Source organism: Sceloporus occidentalis, unplaced genomic scaffold, assembly GCF_023333645.1.
Source record: "Sceloporus occidentalis isolate IW3139 unplaced genomic scaffold, rSceOcc1.0.p SCAF_164, whole genome shotgun sequence".
Taxonomy (NCBI): Eukaryota; Metazoa; Chordata; class Lepidosauria; order Squamata; family Phrynosomatidae; genus Sceloporus; species Sceloporus occidentalis.
In genome coordinates, this window is record NW_028317144.1 from 1,675,581 (window position 1) to 1,695,719 (window position 20,139).

The window sequence follows — 20,139 nt, forward strand, 5'->3', positions numbered from 1 at the left end:
TTACTGGTATGTGTGCAAAGGAGATTAGAAAACCAAATAGTGCCATAGTGCTAGCATCTGTTTTATGTGATACTACCACTAATATATTATAAGCTTCTTTTACAGCACATACTTGTTTTTACAATATATCAAATGATCATTCATATTGAATACGTTCCAAATTATTGCTCTGGACTATGTGTTAAGACTCCCTGTCTTTGCAGGTACTATGTCACTGAGTGAGGACAAACTATTTATACAGCCCCTGACCATATTCACAATCGTATGCGAGGGAGGGAGCAGAATTTAGTATTCCTCAGAATTTGCCACAATATCAGGGATAAGAATCTGAGATAAGACTTTTTGATAAAATGTAGTAGTACAATGTAGTATATATATATATATATATATATATATAATATATATAAAACCAGTGGAATCTCCCTGCGGACTGGACTATTCTAGTGCTTCAGTTTTGCTCTAAAAAGCACTTTTTTATATATAACTATTCAGTATGTTACCTTATTCATTCAAATAATATATGTGGTATTTTAAATATTACTTTTTAGATATTGTTTACTATGATATAAAAGCTCCTTTCAAGTTTCAAAGGTATATTTATGTCTTTGTGTAATGTAAGGCTTTACGATTTAAAAAAAAAAAAAGGCTCTATAAATGCTTCATACACCTACATATTAAACTTCATATCTAGGGTGAATAGAATGAAACCTGAATCTCCTGGAGAGACATGCAAATAACATTTGTGAAAGCTATCTATTTGTTCCCATAATCTACCATCTGCTTTTTACTCTTTGTCCCTTTGATTCAGATGATTTCCCAGTAAGAAGATTTTTTCAGAAGAAGGAAGAGGTAATGCTAGTTGGCCTTCTTTGTTACTGATGCCCTTACACCTGCGGTGGTTAATCGCATGTTGCGAACGGGAGCATAACAGTGAGATCTGTAGGTAGAAAACCAAAATGAACTTCCTAACATGAACTTATATATACCGTTCTATATCTGGATAGCTCAGAAGATGAAACATATTAGAATCGCACAATAAAAATGCTATCCATTTATAGGCCGCCTATACAGGATTTGTGCCATGGTTGTCTTCATGTATTCCTTAGACAACAATGATAATCATCATCATATGAAACGACTAAAATACCTACCAGTTTCTAGAAGAAAGAAACCAACATTAAAAACGGACGTTATGTGTGTGCACGTACATAATGTTTTTAAGGCTTCTTTGATTTATTCGTTGGGATAGCAAAACTGCCAAAAACAACCGTCAGGCAGTGAGTTATTTTGTGTATATCTGAAGCATGGATATATGAACTCAGACTATTTTTAATTCAAGGTGGTGGTGTATCCACAGTACGACATAAAGCATAATATTTCTATCAACAGTATCATTTTTAGACCTTCTTAATGGCAGCCGGCTTGTGCATAGCATGTTACGCAATCTTGTAGACAATGTAATGTCCCAGGCAGCCTCGCTACAGAATAATGCATGTTAATGTACTTTAATATGCACTCTTTAAAATGTTAAAAAAAATAAAAATAATTACATTATGGAGAAGCTGTAGCAGGAAGCAGCCAATCCGTGGCAGGAAAGCACTTCCATTGAAATCAGTGGGAACACTTTCTGCGCATGGAGATTCTCATTAGCCTAAAGTACATACTATGGCTGGAGTGACCCTTTAATTCATTTATAGGATTGCCCTCACATGATAGAAGCAAAAGCCTTTGCATATGTTTTTGAGACAATAAAGAGTAATCGTATGCCACTTTGGCTGATAGCATATTTGCTATAAAGTAATGAACAAGGAACAACTACATCCAACAATGGAATGAGCTGAGTCGGAGCATCGTGCAAATTGCAGACGTCTGCCATTTACTAATCATTATGGGAATTGCAGAAACCACAACTCAATTCATTATAAATATAAATCATATTGTGTAGAGGAAGAATTTATTTCCTTAATAGAAAAAGGTTGCTTGAGGATATGCCAATTGCAGATTTCTTTCCAGTGACAAAGGGAATAAAGGACTTGATATTTGAAAGTAGAATGTTGTAGCTCCAATAGATAAAAAGCACAATTACTCTTTTGTCTTGGTCTGGTTAATGAAAGTGTGTTTTAGTACTTGTGAATGTCAAGAAAAAATCAGTAGGGTGCAGAGTACAATTTCAATACCGTGTTATCAGTTTAAGAGTGACAATGTTGTCTGCCAGGTTTGCTTCATCGAGTTCACGGTAGCCACCTATCTTGTTAGAGAAAGCCGCTGCCCGTCTCTGTCACCCTAATTAATAGTTGTAAGTGTTTCAAAGTGAAGGATGATACTTTTTTCATAGTCTTGGCTGGTTTTATATCATAATTCTCTTGTATGAGATACTTACATGGTAGCCAAGTGATACAGAATCACAGCTCATTGACTGTTCTCGCATAATCTTAATTTTATCTTTGCTTTTTTCTAAGTGTTTCATCTCAGTTTTTTTGTTAGATTCATGATAACCTAATTTATTAATTATTAAATACAGTTGCATGTACATAATGTCATCGACCTTTACTCTTATTTCTGGGTCTATTATTATTTGCACTTATTTCCATACTAATGAACAATGTCATATTATTACATGCATTTCCTTTTTTAACTTTTAATTGCCCAAAATACTGTAACTTGTCAATACACATTGTCTTCCTTCTCTACTGGGAGACTGTGTTATTTTTACATTCTAATCATTCCCTATAGAGCATAAAAATGACCTGAGGTTTGCTCCAGTGTTGGATTAATTAAGCACGCTAAGAATTTGCTAAGAGAGAACAATTACCTTAGTGGACGTGGTGCGAGGTAGCGCCACTCGCTCCCTACTCTATTCTGCACTTTGTTGTTCTCTTGTGCATGTCAAGAAAAAATCAGTAGGGTTCAATTTTAACACAAAATTAAGTGACAATGTTTGCTGCACGGCTCTTCAGGGGACACTGAGCCACTTAGTTTGTAAGTTAGACTTAAGTTTGGAGTTCAACTGAACTTGGTCAAAGGTGAACCCTAGATTACTTCAAGGTTTTAAGGCTGATCTTGAGCCAGGCAGTATAGGAATCTACCCAAAGACTGTCGCTGTGATCATGGATAGTATCTAGCCACTAATGTACAATAAAAACAGAAACCTGCTCCATCCACGTTTTACGAGTTAAATAGCGAATTAGCTTTCTGTGGGTATCACATTTGTTTTATTATCAAAACCCCATCAAATAACGTAGACTAGATGGTAAATTCCCAGTAGACTTCCTGTTTGTGACTAATTAAGCCATTAAACAAAGGAGAACTTTATGGTATTGAGGAAGTAAACCGAGATTGTGCACCTTAGTGCAAACAAACACTACAATGAAGTGAGTATGAATGAAAGCGCAAAATAAACCTTTTTTATGATACAGTAAATGGTTACATTGTAGTTCAAAAACTACAATTGTTGGATTTTGCCAATTCATTTTTGGCAACGGTATAATTTTGTTAGAATTGTGGGCTTTTGTGTTGTATTTTAATTTGAAACTTTTGATCTACACTGTGGACTCTGACAGTAATGTACTGGACTAGGCAGGTGCAGAACTCCTAGTAGTTACAAATGGGTAAGTCAGGGTGTGAACTCACCAAGAGGCAGTACCCCCAAGGCATAGTTACAAGTATAAATGTATAAACGATAAAAGCGATCGCAGACAACATAAGTAAAATAGTTATAATGTATTAGTACAATACTCCAGTGTTTAAATGTATTACAGTCTCTGTGCCTGTACCATTTATCCTTTTGCATTTTTTATATTGTTTCATTGATTTTGCTTAAGTTTAACATGCTTCTACAAACATTGCAGATCACATGGAGATTCTAGCTGTATTATATGGAAACTAGCTCGAGTGGTGCACCGCTGGGAAACTGTAAGCGATTGACAGAGTTATCAGGGATTATTTTTAGTTGCAATTCATATAATAAAAAAGAGTGGTAGACGGTGTAAAAGTAAATCTTATGAATGCAGCATTTGAAAAAGGATATGGCATAATTTTATAAGCTTTTCAATAGCAAAATGTTTCAGATATATAAAGATGTACATAGACACTGGATAGCGTTTGTGTGTATGTAATAAACTATGTATATATGTGTGTGTGTGTGTGTATATGTGTGTGTGTGTGTGTGTGTGTGTGTGTGTATATATATATATATATATATATATATATATATATATACACACACACCAGTATTTTAGTGTTTACACCATAACGTGTCTTCACATGCAGCAGTAACTAAAAAGGCGACAATTCTGTTTAAAGATTGAAAATGGCAAAAAAGTCCTTTTTTTCTGACACGACTAACAGTGCTTTTAACCCCTTAAGGACAATGGGTGCAATACCCAAAATACCATTCCTTAGATTGTAAATGGCTTCTGGCTGTCTGGCACGCGCGTTAAGATGTCCTGAGCGAAGCAGGGCATTAATCAGAAGATGGACACTGCAAATTGCGGAGATTCAAGGCCAGAAAATGTATGCCAGGTTACTTTGCAGAGGATACTAGGCTAGAGCAGACAGCGGAGGAATCCTTTGATGGAAGACCATACTTTAGAGGTCAAAGATGATGAATTTCATTTTGTGTGGGAGGTGTATAGCATTTCTGTTCACATATGCTGACAGGTAAATCCGTATGCATACGTGTATATAAGCAGAAGAGAGTGAGTGCTCGGCTAGGTAGCCCAGTGTTAGAGCAAATTTATATGTTGTTTTAGACATTTTGTTTTTGATTATTGTATCTTCAACTCCAGTAGTTAAGATATAAGTATTTTTGTACTATAATTTGTATGGCATATGGCTTACTGATTGTCACACAGTACCAATAGTTGTAGGTTGGAAAACGGCTGTTATCTGTACTGAAGCACTCAATAAAATTCTTATTTTATATCTTGTGTATAGGAACCAGAATTTGTTTCCACTAGTAATCTAGTTAATATTTGCAGGGGGTAATGAATTAACGTATGCAACCATGGAAGTCATAGATACTGGCTGATTAATCTGGTTTATCTGAAAAATCTTTTTAAGCCCGCTGATGTATCCACTTGTACATCTTCTCCTAGCTCTCCTTCTCACCCTTCTCCTTTCCCCATCCCTCCTTGAAGGGATAATGGAGCCAGTGTTGCTTTTTTTCCAGGTGCATATTGTGTGAAATGGAATCTACCGTTATGTTAGGTAATGATAAGTTCATTTTGTAATTGGAATACAGAAATACTTTCACACTTGAGCCTCATCACAATAGGACTCCTGACCTCCATGTCTGTTAACCGGTGTAAGCTTGAGTAAATCCTATATTCCCTGCACCCAGAGTATCTCATGTTTTTTTTTTGATCTACAGTAAATGTAGATACCTTAGGCAGACAGAAGCCGCCAAAGACTTCCCTAATAATTGCAAATACTTCCTGAAATTGCTTATTCTGTTTTCCTTATCTCCACATCTGCAAAGGCTATACCACCAGTAACACCTTTAACACTATATCAGACTCACTTGCGTTCTATTACAGCTAACAAATGCTGATTATTTTAACCTTTATACGGTACTCGGATCCTTCAGTGCCAGGTGGCCCAGGTATTGCTATCTCTCTCTGGCACCGAAAACCTTAATACTAACAGATGTGCACCCTTATCAATACAGTGCTTGCGGTCTTCTTATCAGTGCAGTAAGCTGTCTTGTACATAAAGGCAAGAATCTCATTTTATGATAGACTACCACAGATAGACAAGCAATAAACTATATGTTTGTCTGATAGAGATAACCCATTTTAAAGGGCAATTGCTATTTATTCCTGCAATGTTTACATTGAGATTGGTGTATTTAGCTACTCACCTGTCATCAAGCAAATTCTGTGTTTTATTTGTGCTTATCTACTATCTGCAACTAGTAACCAGACACAAGCTTAGGTGGTCTTTAGATCCCCTTCATTGTCTTTGGGTTTCATCGCACAATTGTATCACATAGTAGCAAAACCATTATTAACATTACTTAGCGCTCAATGATATGTAACAATGTATAATTAACATACCTTCTCTTGTACAATGATACAAACTGTCTACAATGTAAAAATTGTTTGCCTTTGCTGCTTTTGAACACAATGAGAGTTTTCCTTCTTATTTAGGGAATTATGTCATCTTCTGGCCAGCCGCCAAGAGATAACATCAGTATCAATTGCCTTCTCACGCCCTGACATGCCAACACTTAAGAAGAAAGCTTTCTATTGCCTTGCTTACCGTTCTTATTTTACTCCTCCTTTGGAAATAGGTTGTAAAGTACAGGGAATTCTCTTTGGCCTTTGGTGGGAAACTGGAATAACCGGACTGTAATGCTAAAAACCACAATTTCTGTCTTGAAGTTGTTACAAGAGACACTGAGATACAGTTTCTTAAACTCTCTATCTGCACCTAGGTGAAGTTAAAGACTCAGTTTATTGGTGTAGATCATGAGCTCATGAGCAGTAATAGAAATAAATGTGTTTTTATTAGTGTCATGGTCGAGCACGCTAATCAGAATTTCCATGCACTTCAACTGAAGTAGTTCTCTTCTCTATGCACTTTCTCTTATTTAAATGCGCCATGTGATGAATTTAAATTTTTAATGCAAAGTGCAGAAGGATCCCTTCATGTTACAATTGAAAGTCTAAACCTGTACCTAAAATATTCCGTTTTATGTGTAAAACCTCAGCTCATATTCTATATTGATTTCAGTAAGCTATGGATTTCTTTCTCTGTTTTGTGAATTATCCAGAGGTTGAGCTGCCGCTTAAACTATGGCAGTCAAACCTTGGTGGAAATGCATTTAGAGTGAAGAGCTGTACCTTGAGTCCAACATGTTCCTCTGGTACAGAGCTTGACAACCCCAAGTGCCATATATTATCAACAATTTTTAGAAATCGAGGAGGGATTGTCCTCATTTTAGGAATTATGTAGCTAAGTAAATTGTAGCTGAAAAGAAGATACTTTGCCATAGGGCAGACATCTATACACTCTTAAAACGTATTTGTGCTTTCGAAAGGCATTACATGTGCCAAAACAAATATCGGTTGTTTCCCATTTAAATCATGTCCTTAAAATAATAAAACATTAAGTGCTTCTTGTCTATTAAAAGATTTCCTTACAAACAGCCCACATAACAACTTCCTTGACAAAGTATATTTATTTTGCCTAAGTCTTTTATTGAATCCAAATCCACACTATGCGTTAGAGACTCATCTTTGCAATATCTCAAATATCACAGATACCTGCTGTCTTCCAAAGGGCTCCCACCCATCTTGCGCCACCAGTCCACGCAAACAAATTACTACCACAAAGTTTGACAATGCAATCCCATCACAGTTAATACATAGCAGGTGGCTAAATGTATTTGGAAAATTTCCCTGACGAGGACTACCTCTAATACCTGCTTAATGTACTTGTGAATAGTTTAGTAAAAAGGCATAATACTTTTGTTAATTAAAAAAAAATAATTCTTCAGGCGTGACATGACATTTGCTCGGTTGATCTGGTTTCTACTGTGTATGCAGACTTTTCTTCTGTAACCTCATTCTCTCCATTGTGGATACAACTGTAAATATATACCGTATTTGCTCGATTATAAGACGAGGTTTTTTTCAGAGCAAATAATCGAGGTCGTCTTCTAATCAGACCTCAAAAAAAATGTCCGCTGGGGCCAGGCTGCTTACCGGTGCTTTGGTCGCGAGCAGCGTCTCTTCTATTAGCAGCAGGAGAACAGGAAGCTAGCAAAGTGTCACATAATTCTGCCTCCCCACCTCCTTCCTCTGGGGGCGGGGCCAGAGAAGTTGCTCGCACAGCCGGGCCCCTGCAGAAGTCTTCCAGTGAGAGATCTGCAGTTCAGGTAAGGGGGTGGGGGAGGGTTTTTGTGATTAATGTGTGAAGTATGTGTGATTAATGGAATGAATGAGTATTTAAATGTTTGTGAATGAGTGTGTGTGTGATAGCATGGATGTGTAAGGGGGGTGGTGGTGGTAGCATGGCATAGGGAGGCTGTACTCACACTCCCATCATCCCCAGATTCCAGCATGTACTAGCTGCCTTGGCTTGATAGGAGTGTGATTGCTGTTAGCAGTTTATATATATATATATATATATATATATATATATATAAACTGCTATCTCCAGAAATGCCTTTTAACCCCCTATATGCCACTATGCCCCATGATATGCCTTTTAACCCCCTATATGCCACTCTGACATATAGGGGGTTAAAAGGCATATCATGGGGCAGAGTGGCATATAGGAGGGTATAAGACATTTCTGGAGGCAGAGTGGCATATAGAGGGTTAAAAGGCACATCATGGGGCAGAGTGGCAAATAGAGGATATAAGGCATTTCTGGGGGCAGAGTGGCAAGCCTGGGGGCAGATGTGCATAACTGGGGGGGCAGGTTGGCAAATAAAAGGAAATAAAAAATATATATTTTTCTCAATCATAGCTTTTATTAAATATGAAAAAATTGTTTACATGAATTAATATTTACTAGTAAAACTTTTTTTCCTATAGGGTAGTCTTATATTCAGGCTTTTTATTTTTTTCCTAAATTAATATTTAGATTTTGGGGGGTCGTCTTATAATCAGGGTCGTCTTATAATCGAGCAAATACGGTAATTGTAATGTAGTATACCCTTTTCTAATGTTAACTTTTATACTGTGTCTGCAGCTGTATCCATCCTATGGTTACTGCCCTAGACCTAACCAAGGGCAGCACCCTTAGCCACCCCAGAGCTTCCAAGCCACTGAGGACTTCCTCCTCCACTGGGTCTTATTCCTGCAAAAGGGGGAAAATTACATCTTATAAAGAGGCCCAGTTACAAGGGAATTCTTTGATCTCCCCAATTAGCCAATTAAGAGCTGTGATGTCCCAAGTGAAGTGGCCCAGGGGCAACTCCCATCTTGGCCTAGGCCGAGATGAGAGTACCCACCGGTTACTATGCTGTGGCTGGCTTAAATGTTCTTTCTCTTGTCTTTTATGTGTTCTGCTTAATGTCACCACTTAGTTTTGATGCCTGCTCTGTTCCCTTCCCAATAGCTTAAATTACATATATATATTTCCATTATCACCATGGCTTTTATTGCCTCCTTTCCAGTCAATGCAATTTAAAAGAAAAAATATCCTCTTAGAAAGATCCACTTTCAAGTGTAAAGCTCCCTAAATTACTTTTAACTTTATCTTGTTCCTGTTCTCTCTAGAAGTCCTTCACACCTTCCCCCTCCTCCCAGGTGGCTTTATGCACATTCGTTTAGATATGAGACTATTTTACATCGGTCGTGCCGAGACATGTGAATCATTTAAAGTCACATAAGGGGCAGATTTTAGATTTTGTAATGTATATACACACATATATATGCGCCTTACACACATTTTTTTAGTGCACTAACCTATATAGTGTAGGAATTAGAAAACTATACGCTCTTAGGTGTCTGACTCTAACCTTGATAATTACTTAACCTTGTCGTACTTCACTTTCCACTTTCAAAGCAGTTCTCACGAGGACACACACGAAGACTATTTCTTCATCCGGCTTCTCTTATTTTATACCTCTGAGCTTTGAGATTGTTTTGATTTGTAATAGCTTTCCATCTTACAGTCTATCTTATTTTTCAGAATTTTCTAGATTACAATAAAGGCTTTCCTATACATGGAACTTTTTATCACTTGTTTCAAAATATGTCGAAATCCCTTCCATTTGACCAAGCAAATATTGTTATATAAGCATAAATCAGACTTCCATTTCTCAAATTTGTACATGCGCTAGAAATTCTGCAGATCCTACACCTAGATGTGTACAGTGCAATAATAATAATATATTATACATATACGCACAACTTGTGATCAAATGTTATTAAATATTTTCTAGTTAAACGTTGTTAAAGATGTCTCATTGATGTATAGTTGAATGATACAATGTTATTTTGTTAAGATTCATACACAATAATAACGTAATCATGATAGTTGGACTCATGTGATGTTTGGATTTTTTTTTTTACAGATTTTTCAAGGAACAGACTGACCGAAGTTCCAGTGGAAGTGTTGCAGTTTGTTTCATTGGAAGCACTAAACTTATATCAGAACTGTATCAAAATTCTTCCCGATGCTTTAATAAATTTACAAGTGCTGACATACTTGAATATAAGGTATGTTTTTCACAAATTTAAATATTCAAAAATGATTGCATGACATGGTGTACAATATTGGCAAGTTGTGAATCAAAATCCCTTTCCTCCTCTCTCTGATAAACAACAAACTTTTAGGTTGATTTAAATTAGGCAGAGAGCAGGTTGAATTTTAGTTCCATTTTAGTTGAGTTTTTAACAAGTGGATGATTACACCTGGTGTTGCTACCAATTATGATAGACACAAACCACGTTATTATTCTAGGCTAGAATATATTGTCATGATTTGACCTCTTAGCTTGCAGGTTTAAACTTGGCATTATAATGATGGAATATTTATAGAATAGTTAACATACAGTATACTTACCTTTTCTCATTTGTTTAGTGGTGCTAACCACTTTTCTCCATCCAGCTTGATTTTATCAATGAGCACTCTCCCTTGTAGGACGATAACACTTCTCTATAGAAAATCTGTTGTACGCCTGCCACAAACTTGCCTCCTTTGTACATATATGGCTTCAAGGCTGCCAGAACCAGCTTCTAGCAAGATAGATGAATAACTTTAAAAGAAGGAATAGTGAGCATTTTGATGTCTTTTTTTCTTTTGATTATATTTCTGTAATGATTTTTAAATTAGGATTCTTTTTAAAAATAATGTATCTCCTTATTTGGTCATATTTATCCTTGAACTTTAAATGCTTAGGATGACGAAGGTATTTTCTTTGCATAAAAAAAATCCTAATAGCAATGCACATTTGGTGCAATTTTGCTGTATGCAAATATATGCGTGTATTCCATTTTAAATAGAAATATAAAATCAAATTTGGGGCACTGACAAGCTGTTTGGGGACCAAAGATGGTAGAAGCAAGCTGTTTGGGGGCACAGATTGAAAGGCAAGCTGCTTGGGGACACCGACAAGCTGTGGATTGACAGGAGGTGGAACGTAGTGCTGCTTTGAAAGCTATTTTTTAATAGTATTTGTAAACTGTTGAAGTGTTTTATTAAAACTATTTTAACTGTACCTTAAGATAGGTAACCCTGCTCTTTCTTTACTGTGAACTAGCGCTAACATCAGACGTATATTTCTGAACGTGAGAGGACATTGATAGTGGATATCTCCTTCTATCTGGTGCAGCCTTATACCAAATTTCTGACTAGCTGCTTGGGGGCAAAGATGGCACAGGCCAGAAGCGTGGGGGCAAAGATGGCACAGGCCAGCTGCTTGGGGGCAAAGATGGCACAGGCCAGCTGCTTGGGGACAATAATTACCAAGAAAAACTGTTTGGGGGCACAGATGGTGCAGCCAAGCTGTTTGGGGGCATAGATGGCACTGACAAGCTGTGGACAAAGATGACACAGACAACCTATTTGGCAGAAATTGTAATAAATCGTTTGAAAATTCATTCTACTTTTCTGAGGCTTTTTCCATTACCTTGCTGCCGCACCAGCAGCTGCTCATGTCCATCATGTCTGCACGTTCCCCGGAGCAGACATTTAATTTTGGGGACATCTCTGCCAGTGAGGGCTACTTCTAATTGGTGTATGTGTTTCTTATCATCATATCTTGTCTCCCCAAAGCCCAAAGAGTGCGCACCCCAGGACAGCCGGGCGCCTTACAGTTTTAATGATTGTACCCCAGGATGGTTGCCCTGTGAGGAAGTAAAATACGTTCAAATTACACATCAGTGGAGCTACCAAGATAGATAAATAAATATGCTTAAAGTTAATATGCTTTAAAAAATTGAGTTAAAAGTTAATACGATTTACTATTCAAGACCCCTTATGTTTTTTATGCTTTTCAGTGAGTACTGAGCTATTAAAAAAAAAAAAAACCTGAGCAGCTCACGCAGCCCCACTCTATTTTTCACTCTTACGTAGGTTTGTTCTTCCTCCCACACATTCATTTTTGTATACTGAGATCTGGCTGCGAAATTAGCTTTTTGCTCAGGCCTCTTGTTCTCTTGGACATGATTCAACCACACTTTCTGACAACATAAAAACATAAGGGAGTTTGCAGCTCCCTTTTAAAGCCTCTTTGAATCACTTAAGAAAATTATAGCTTGGCTTTGAATGCTATTGTTTTCTTCTTTGTTGCAGTCGAAATCAACTCTCCTCTTTGCCTGCCTGCCTATGTGGTCTTCCTCTAAAAGTTCTAATTGCAAGTAATAATAAACTTGGTTCCCTGCCGGAGGAAATAGGTCAGCTACAGCATCTAACGGAACTGGTATGTCAATGGTTTCAGTATTCCTATCCCTGCATGCATTTATTTTGGGGTTGTTAGGACCCCATGCTGATGTGTGGGAGGTGTGTGTGTGTGTGCGTGTGTGTATAATATTATTATTATTATTATTATTATCCTTTATTTATATAGCGCCAACAGTTTACGCAGCGCTTAATACAATACATAAATTCAAGGGATATGACAAGACAAGAATTGACAGACTAAGACAAACCGATACATTTGGTGGAGAGAGCCCTGCTCGCAAGCTTACAATCTAGAGGGAAATGGGGTGACAAACATAAGGCATAGAGAAAGGGTGAGAGGTATTGTGGGAAGTTCTAGCAGCTAAGATGGTATGCTTCTCTGAAGAAGTGGGTTTTTAGATGTTTCTTGAATGTTGGGAGGGAGGGAGAATGCTGAAGGTTCCTTGGGAGAAGATTCCAGAGATATGGGGCAGCTCGAGTGAAATCTTGTAGATGGGAAAAGGAAGAGGTGATGAGTGAGGAGGAGAGCCTTAGCCCATGGGAGGAACGTAGGGATCGAGTAGGAGAGTATTTGCTAATGAGGTCAGAAATGTACGGAGGAGCGGTATTATGGATGGCCTTATATGTCAGTACCAGGATCTTAAATTTAATTCTAAAGGTAATTGGGAGCCAGTGGAGGGTTTCACAGAGGGGGGAAGCAGAAGAGGAGCGACGTGCAAGGAGGATGAGCCTAGCAGCCGCATTAAGGATAGACTGTAGAGGAGAGAGTCGAGACAGTGGAGTGCCAACCAGAAGAGTGTTGCAGTAGTCAAGACGGGAAATGATAAGGGAATGAACCAGGGTTTTTGTGGATTCTTGGGTGAGGAATGGGCGGATACGATAGATGTTTTTTAGGTGCAAGCGGCAGGATCTGGCGAGGGACTGAATGTGAGGGATGAAGGAGAGGTTTGAGTCAAGGATGACCCCAAGGCATCGGGCCTGGTTAGTAGGAGAGATAGTCGTGTTGTTAATGGTGATAGAGAATTCAGGTAGTGGAGTGGAGATGGAGGGAGGGAAGATAATGAGTTCAGTTTTAGAAAGATTAAGTTTCAGGTAGTGTTGTGACATCCATGAAGAAATAACAGACAAGCAATTGGTAATATGGGACAGGAGAGATGGAGAGAGATCAGGAGAAGACAGGTAGATTTGGGTATCATCTGCATATAGGTGATACTGGAGGCCAAATGAGTTGATTAGTTTGCCAAGAGATGAAGTATAAAGAGAGAACAGCAGAGGGCCAAGGACTGAACCTTGGGGAACACCAACCGAAAGTGGAAGGGGCGATGATGTCTTGCCAGAGAAGTTGACAGAGAAGGAACGGTTAGACAGATATGAGGAGATCCAGGAGAGAGCTGTATCTCGAATGCCTATAGAAGCAAGTGAGTCTAGAAGAAGGTGGTGATCAACAGTATCGAAAGCAGCATATTCATGTGAGAGGAATATATTTTAAGTATATTCCCATTGATACTTTACAATTTTTAGTGCACCTAGGTGACTAGGGAAGGAAATCATTCAACTACGACTTCCTGTTTCAGAGGGGTATAAATATTGGGTAACACATAGGCCAAAATCCCATAGTCATTCATTACAATGGGTAAGACCAAGGAATATAGCTGTGATGTGCGGCAAAAGGTTGTTGAGCTTCACAAAATGGAAAGTGACTATAAGAAAATAGCAAAAGCATTGAAAATGACAATTTATATATATATATATATATATATATATATATATATATGTATATGTGGCACCCTTGGTAAGTATGAGCAAAAAATGCTGTGAAAAATTGTCTTTGTTTAACCTTTTGATCTTTTCTTAAAAAGACAAACAACAATACTCTCATGGATATCAAACATTTGCAAACACAAGACAGGTTTATCCATATAAATATACGTGTGGCACAATTATTGGTACCCATATGAATTCATGTGAGAGGAATATATTTTAAGTATATTCCCATTGATACTTTACAATTTTTAGTACACCTAGGTGACTAGGGAAGGAAATCATTCAACTACGACTTCCTGTTTCAGAGGGGTATAAATATTGGGTAACACATAGGCCAAAATCCCATAGTCATTCATTACAATGGGTAAGACCAAGGAATATAGCTGTGATGTGCGGCAAAAGGTTGTTGAGCTTCACAAAATGGAAAGTGACTATAAGAAAATAGCAAAAGCATTGAAAATGACAATTTCTTCCATTGGGGCAATAATTAAGAAGTTCCAGTCCACTGGAAATGTTGTTATGAATCCACCTGGAAGGGGACATGTGTCTATATTGTCTCAACCCACTGGGAAGAGGATGGTTCGAGAGAAAAATCTCCAAGGATCACAGCTGGAGAATTGCAGAAGTTGGTTGCATGTTGGGGTCAGAAAGTCTCCAAACCTACAAGCCAACATCACTTACATCACAACAAGTTGGAAAAAAGCCTCTACTCTCATCCAAAAACAAACCTAGCCGTCTTCAGTTTTCCAGACACTGTTGGAACTTTAAATGGGATTGGGTTCCATGATCAGGTGAAACCAAATAGAACTTTTTGCCAATAAACACCAGAGGTGGGTTTGGGGCACACAAAAAGGTAGCCATATTGAAATGTACCTTATGCCAATGGTTAAATATATTGGTGGCTCTTTAATGTTTTTCTGCCAGGGGACCTGGGCATTTTGTTCCATGATGCCATGTATCCTATCAAATATCAACAGATATTAAATGAACACCCGACTGCCTCTGCCAGAAAGCTGAAAATAGGCCGTAGTTTGATCTTCCAGCAGGACAATGATCCAAAACATACATGTTTAAACTGTATCACAAACCTATGATTAAACTGAAGAGGAGAGTCCTTCAGGTTCAAGTTCAAAATTTTAAGGCTCTGTAGAGATTCTGAATAGAGGAATAGTCTCAGATCCCTTGCCATGTATTCTCCAACCTCAGCAGATATTATAGGAGAAGACTCAGAGCTGTTATCATGACAAAGGGAGGTAGCACAAAGTATGGACTAAAAGTGTGCCAATAATTATTGCATACATATATTTCACTTTTTTGTTGGATAAACCTGTGTTGTGTTTGCAGTTGTTTGATATCCATGAGAGCAGAGCATTTTTTTTGTGAAGAAACAATAAAGACAAATTTTCACGGCCTTATTTGCTCATATTTACCAAGGATGCCAATATTAGTCAAGGGCACTTTGTGTGCAATATATAATATGTGTGTAATGTGCGTTAAAAACTGAATAGAAACAGGGAAACTCACTTGAAAAAACCTGATTTATGGTTGATAAGATTTTAATATAATTTTCATTGAGTGAATATGGAAAAAGGGGAAATTTGATAAAGGGCACACTAGTTAGGCCTCTAGTCTGAGCTGGAAAATATACCTCTGAATAAAAAAAGATTATTGCTCAAGGGAAGATAGACTTCAGTGCATAACTCACAGTTGTCAAATGTAGTAATTGTGTGTGCAGCTCAGTAGTGTACCAGATAACACGAGCACATGATATACAGAGTAAGTAAGGATCCTTGGATTTATTTTGACAATTCTTTCTGACTGTTGCCGCTGTTATTTGTCGATTAGACTTCCCTTGTAAAAGTATTCAAAGTGGGTCCGCAAGAGGCCCTCCTGCGTGGAGGAGTTTAGGTCGCATAATTTGTGACAACTGCAGTTACGGTCCCAATATTTTATGAGGTAATGTGACTGGCGGTTTTTTAGCAGGCTGGGGGATGCAATTTGTTGTGTTCCTTACAGGAAATGCTGAGGCAAGTAAGTGCAATGCCAAATGACCCCAAAGCTTTCAAGCCCCCTCAAAAACCAATACATGTGATTAATGTATCTGCACTCCTGTCAAGCCTTCTATATGTACCTCCATAAAGTTTTACATGTGTCAAAAAATATAGCTGTATAATCTCTGTTTAATAATGCATTGCACAACACAGTTATTTAGTATCGTGTGTGGGAGAAGCAAGCATTAGCATCCTGTTTTATATTAGCGTTCAGGCAGCTGGAACATTTTGGCTACAGACCCCATTAACATTCCTATAATCTTGTAGAGTGTTAAATGCAGTACATTGGCGATGTTGCTTTCAACTAAATAAACTACTCCCATAAGGGGGAAGTGGATTGGTTCTGGCAGCCTAATGAGGATGACAAAGGTAATTTCATGGTTGCTGTATTGGCATAGCTGGGAACTTCCCAGGGCTTTTTGTCTTCTGGGGGAGTGGCTTTGCAGTAGGTAGGGCTAGGCATGTGATGGGTGTGGTTATTTCTGCAAGGGGTGGGATTAGCCATGGCCAAGGGCAGAACTAGCCCCAAATACCATTAAATGGGTCTGGAGTGATGGCGAAATTGGGTAGTGGGCATAGCTAAAATAATCGTGTGTAGATCAGCATCAGAAATACGTTTAAAGGATATATGTTATAAAATAAAGTTTTGAGGTTTTTTAATTCAGGTTTGTACGCACTGATTGCAGATAACCTAACACGTTTCGTCCGATGCCTTCTTCAGAGGCATATGTATAACATAAATGAATGTCTTAAAATAAAAATTGTGGTTAAAAAGTAGGGTGATTTGTGTGAGGTCCAAATCCTATTTATCTAGTTTTCCAAAGGAAGTATTCTCTGAGCTGTTTTACTTTCAAAAACTAGATAAATAGATACAAACTACATTGCAGTGGTTATGGTTAAACACCACTCCCCTGCACCAGAGAAATGGGAGAGTGGCTCGGGAAGCAGTGCTTCACTTGGAGACTCCGGCCATTTTTTTACAGGACGTATAGACATTTCATATTTTGCTGTCCACCACGTGTAAAGTTCTGTCTGACAGTTCGTGTGTTGGCAACATGGGAAATGTACACGTATCCTACAAAAATGGCAGATAAGGAAATCCTGATTTTAGGGGAAGAATGGGTTAAGTGATACGTTTTACCTTCAGATATCACAGCATTAGGCTATCCTATTGTATAATAGTCACTAGTTTTTAAGACTGGTGTTAAGATGTGTTCAACCTTGTTGGAAAATGTCATATATATATATATATATATATATATATATATATATATATATAATATATATATATATATATATATATATATGAAAAAAAACCCATTGTGGTTAAATGGAGTTCAGGTCATTTTATCTGTCCCTGAACAGATTAAAGAAAGCCTTAAACATTTTTTGTGTGTGTGTGAAATTAATTTACTAATTTTGTTTCTTGCAGGATATCAGTTGTAATGAAATCACATCTTTGCCACAACAGATAGGTCTTTTGAAGTCCCTTAGAGATTTAAATGTTAGAAGAAATTACTTAAAGGTCCTACCTCAAGGTAAGAGTTTAATGTAAATAGAACATCATGATTAGCAAACAAGATCATGCAAATGCTTTAAAACAGGTGAGATAGGTAGCATAGCTGTGAGTCACAACAAGTGTCTTTCAGCAAAGCTGGTAGATGGAATATATGAAAGAGATTTAATAACATGAGAAGTTTGTCCCCCTCTAAAATCCCATTTAATGATTGATGAGCCTGGTTAGATAGATGACTCAATCCCTATTCATGTCTAATTTACCCTTTAAATAGAAAATATCTAAATGTTGTGTGTGTGTGTGTATATATGTTTGTGTGTGTATATATATATATATATATATATATATATATAAAAATATATATATATGTGTATATATATATATATATATATTTTATTATTTATTTTTATTGTGAATAAAATCAGTGATGTTTATATTGTTTACATCTTGACCAAATATTTTAAACAAAAGATTAAACATTTAAAAAACATAAATCAAGTTGGCAAATTTGTATTTTTCTGAATAATTTTATCTTTCAAGGCAAAGAAACAAATATGATTTTATGAGAAAACTAAGGTATAATGACTGAAGCTTACAAAAGGGTATAAAGAAAACAATTTTTGCATTCAATCCAGAAATAAATTCTATTTTTTTTCTCCCCATGTCATTTGCTATTTCACTGTATTAATGAAAAAAGTGTTAAGATATTTTAAATTATAGAAAAGATGTTTTAGACTAAACAGTTTTTTCCGGTATCCATTTTATTTACTTTAGAATAAGTACAGATTCCATACACACCAAATACTGACTGAAGTCACAATGGAAACCACTTTTGAAAAGCTGTAGTGTCATTTAGCATGGGCGGTATAGCAATAAAATGTATTGTGATTGACCTGGCGCAAACCCTAGTAATTACTTCTAGCACATGCTGCATGTCCATCTCCATTACAAACATCTCATTGGATTGCAGGATAAGTAGCTGGGTTCGGTCAGTGGACACTAACTGATGAATTCTTTTTTTTTTTATATTTTTATTCAGAAATTGTAGATCTTCCCTTGGTGAGATTTGATTTTTCCTGCAATAAAGTATTGGTTCTACCACTTTGTTTTAGAAAGATGGTGCAATTACAAGCATTAGTACTTGAAAACAACCCTCTCCAGTCTCCACCTGCACAGGTGAGTCTCACCCTTTAATCTAAGCATTCACGTGTAACCCTTAATTTATACTCTCCAAAGGTGGGCATGTGAGCCATGTTTTCCAGGACACACATATATTTCAAGTATTGCATACTTTGGTACTTTCTAGAGTAGGCCACTTGGACTTCTCCGTCTTCTGGGACTAGTTACACATAGGGCTGAAGCTAATTTAATCGTGAATGGGAAAAAAAGTATGGGCCCAATGTGGCTAGTATAATTAGCATCCTGAAATCCTGTTGGGTGAATAGTACAAACGACGTGAGTTAATGCCACATTGGAGGAGAATGTGGCAATTGAAATCCTGCTTGTATTTTACAATTACCTTTTCATAATAATCCTGCTTTATATACAGCAGGGGTTCATCTGTTGGAATCCCTAAGAATAGCTTTTCTTATTATTCACTCACAGTAATACAATGTTTAAATAAAGCTCCACTTCCCACTGAATTACAAGAGCTTCTTTTGTTATAATAAAGTAACTTACAGTTTATAGAAATGTTCAGAAAAAAATGTAGGCCCACTAATTATGATCTCTAGACCATATTGACTTAAAGGATGTCAAAGAAGGATAAAATAAATATATATATATATATATATATATATCTTTATCAACAAAGTCCTCCTTTATTTGCTCAATGAGAGATTTTGCAAACATTAAATTTTTTGCTCAACGACACATAAAGCATTACCTGTAGTATATGGGATGTATAAACCATCAATAGGATAGCACTTTCCATATGGTACTCGGCAACATGCAAAATCTATATGCGTCCTGACAAGAATGGTGAATGTGGACACCCAAATCGTTATTTTATGTAGGAGCTGCCATCTTTTTGCTGCATCACATATTCTAATCTGATGCGTATTGCACTTGTATCCGTAACTGTACAAAAAAAAATAAAAAAAATGTAAAAAACTTCACTACCCCTAAACCCCTTAAAAATATTATTATTAAAATACACTCAACATTGGGTAATAGGTAAGGGGTGGATGTGGTCTCTAGAAAATATGAAGGGATGTTGGCAAAGATGGGGTTTCAATCTTTTTTTAATCTTTTTTTTTTTAATAGATTTGTATTAAGGGCAAAGTACACATATTCAAATATTTAAGTATACAAGCTTGTCAGATGGAAAAGACTGGTGATCCTTTTTATCTTCATTCTATTGAAAGACCAATTCTGCAGCAACACGTCGAAGAAAGGTGAGCTGGTTAAGTGTCTGCACTTCGAAATAAAAATGTGCTCTGTTTA

General features: G+C 37.0%; 1 protein-coding gene across 1 annotated transcript in view; it reads left to right on the forward strand.

Moving 5' to 3' along the window:
• The window catches only part of LRCH1 (leucine rich repeats and calponin homology domain containing 1), an 82,050-nt gene that overhangs the window by 28,767 nt on the left and 33,144 nt on the right, over positions 1-20,139 (forward strand). Inside the window, exons 2-6 of the mRNA XM_089501133.1 lie at positions 10,034-10,178; positions 12,256-12,382; positions 17,611-17,716; positions 18,734-18,870; positions 19,960-20,090. Of these exons, the coding sequence (XP_089357259.1) occupies positions 10,034-10,178; positions 12,256-12,382; positions 17,611-17,716; positions 18,734-18,870; positions 19,960-20,090 (646 nt within the window). The remainder of the gene's footprint in view (positions 1-10,033; positions 10,179-12,255; positions 12,383-17,610; positions 17,717-18,733; positions 18,871-19,959; positions 20,091-20,139) is intronic.